A 2,548-nucleotide genomic window follows, 5' to 3' on the forward strand; every position below is an offset into this window, starting at 1 on the left:
ATGACTAACGTACGTGTTGGTAGACTGACTAACGTACGTGTTGGTAGACTGACTAACGTACGTGTTGGTAGACTGACTAACGTACGTGTTGGTAGACTGACTAACGTACGTGTTGGTAACTGACTAACGTACGTGTTGGTAGACTGACCGACGTACGTGTTGGTAGACTGACCGACGTACGTGTTGGTAGACTGACCGACGTACGTGTTGGTAGACTGACCAACGTACGTGTTGGTAGACTGACCATATCAGATTTATTTTTAACTTTTATGAGTTTTGTTGCAAACCGAAATATTGTTCACTGTGGTAAAGAACCTATCTGAATATTTTCAAATATGGGAGTAACTGTAACTTAAATTTGCAAGTGTTCAGTAACGCATCTTAAATTAGATAAGAAATAACAAGTATTTATGTGTTACAAGATTCAAGCAATTTTTTGAATGATTGAAAATCACATTTTTCGTACATATTCCTTGAATTTGTTTCATGCAAATGATTATTTGTGAATGAAGTTATGTGTGTGTGTGTGTAAGATGCAATTTGTTTGTGAGATATTCTATATAGAAATTTAAACGAACTATAGTCTCACGTGTATAACTAAACTCGTTCACATAGTCTTAGAAATATGTAATATTATCTGGGGAAAAAAATATCGCAGTTCTTAAATTATTTTTTGTATTATAGCATAATCTACTTCTCAATAAACTTTTAATATTACCTAAGCTAAATTGGCATTACACCAAAGGTGTAGAAAATGTAACTGCGGTTTGTTTTTTTTAATTACTTTGTAAGTGTATTCATGCATAAATAACCTTTACTATTTGTTACCAACTTGTTGTATTCCATTTACTGTCTGTGGGGTAATGAGTGAAATCATGTATTTTATAGCTAAAAAAAAACACGTAGGGAACTTCAGCAGTGACTATTGAGATCGGTTGTAATATTGATGGTGTTTTGTTTAAATTTTCTTTTTGTGTGACTTATAACTTTAACAGTAGCTACCCTGTAACCAACAAAGTTGTAGACCCAGTAACATTTTGGTGGATGTATTTAAGACACTGATAGGGGTCCATTTGGATCATATGGGATATTCTAGGGTTAACTGTTAGATTCTGACTGTTACTCCTCATTTCCCAGAGCTGCTCTATCAGAAGTTACAAAAGATTTCCAGGAGAGATTGTATCGCTGGCAACAGATCGAGCAACTGTGTAGTTTTCCCATTGTTCACAATCCAGGCTTAAAGTACTTGGAGTCAAAGCTGCAAAAGGAATGTATGAATGGACTTATTAGTTACCCTTATTATACAGGTTAAGTAAAAAAAAAAAAAAAGTCACCATTACAAAAGAAAGCTTCAGTCCATTACCGAGTGCTAAAATTTATTTACTTTGATTCTACAGCACAAAAATCGAAGTTAAAACTGGAAGCATAAGATGAAAATTAAGAAAATAATATGGTAACTTGATAATTTTGTGTGATGTTCTAGCCCTAATTGTATGTTTTTTATTTCTGTTGTTTCTGGTAACTCTTGCATGTACCTTCTCTTGATGCTGTTGATTCTTCATAAGTTTGTAAGAAAAGTGATAGTGTTACCCACGAATATAGTGCTAGATAGAGAGTGAAAGTTTGTAAGAAAAGTGATAGTGTTACCCACGAATATAGTGCTAGATATAGAGTGAAAGTTTGTAAGAAAAGTGATAGTGTTACCCATGAATATAGTGCTAGATAGAGAGTGAAAGTTTGTAAGAAAAGTGATAGTGTTACCCATGAATATAGTGCTAGATATAGAGTGAAAGTTTGTAAGAAAAGTGATAGTGTTACCCATGAATATAGTGCTAGATATAGAGTGAAAGTTTTTGAGAAACGTGATAGTGTTACCCAAGAATATAGTGCTAGATATAGAGTGAAAATTTGTAAGAAAAGTGATAGTGTTACCCATGAATATAGTGCTAGATACAGAGTGAAAGTTAGTAAGAAAAGTTCAGTTTCACACATAACAATACAGCTAGGTTACCAAACTAAAAAGAAAATAGTCATTTTGAGAAGTTAATTTTGGTATTTCATGCACGTTGGCTCTTGTTTGTATAATTGTTTATTTCAAAATGGTATTATCATGCCAGACTAGTATTAATACCTCTTTATATCATTTTAATCCTATTAGGAGAAACCTGCAAATAAACACATAAAAAGTTTAATATTGCTCTGTGTTTGGATTGGAATGGTTTCATGAACAGTCAGATTATAACCCTTTTTTCTTTATTGAGGAATATGTTGAATAGTTTTATGCTTTTGTGGTGGGTACTTTTAACTGTTTTGGATGGAGAAAGTGGGTACTTTTAACTGTTTTGGATGGAGAAAGTGGGTACTTTCAACTGTTTTGGATGGAGAAAGTGGGTAATTTTAACTGTTTGGGATTGAGAAAGTGGGTAATTTTAACTGTTTTGGATGGAGAAAGTGGGTACTTTCAACTGTTTTGTATGCAAAAATGGGTACTTTTAACTGTTTTGGATGGAGAAAGTGGGTACTTTTAACTGTTTTGTATGCAAAAATG

General features: G+C 33.2%; 1 protein-coding gene across 2 annotated transcripts in view; it reads left to right on the forward strand.

Annotated features, from left to right (window-relative positions):
* The window catches only part of LOC106461685 (stromal interaction molecule 1-like), a 57,882-nt gene that overhangs the window by 42,514 nt on the left and 12,820 nt on the right, over positions 1 to 2,548 (forward strand). For both annotated transcript variants that reach the window (XM_013921532.2, XM_013921531.2), the window contains exon 10: positions 1,138 to 1,307. In XM_013921532.2, coding sequence (XP_013776986.1) covers positions 1,138 to 1,307 — 170 coding nt within the window. The remainder of the gene's footprint in view (positions 1 to 1,137; positions 1,308 to 2,548) is intronic.

The sequence above is a fragment of the Limulus polyphemus genome, unplaced genomic scaffold (assembly GCF_000517525.1).
Source record: "Limulus polyphemus unplaced genomic scaffold, Limulus_polyphemus-2.1.2 Scaffold1010, whole genome shotgun sequence".
NCBI classification, from domain to species: Eukaryota; Metazoa; Arthropoda; class Merostomata; order Xiphosura; family Limulidae; genus Limulus; species Limulus polyphemus.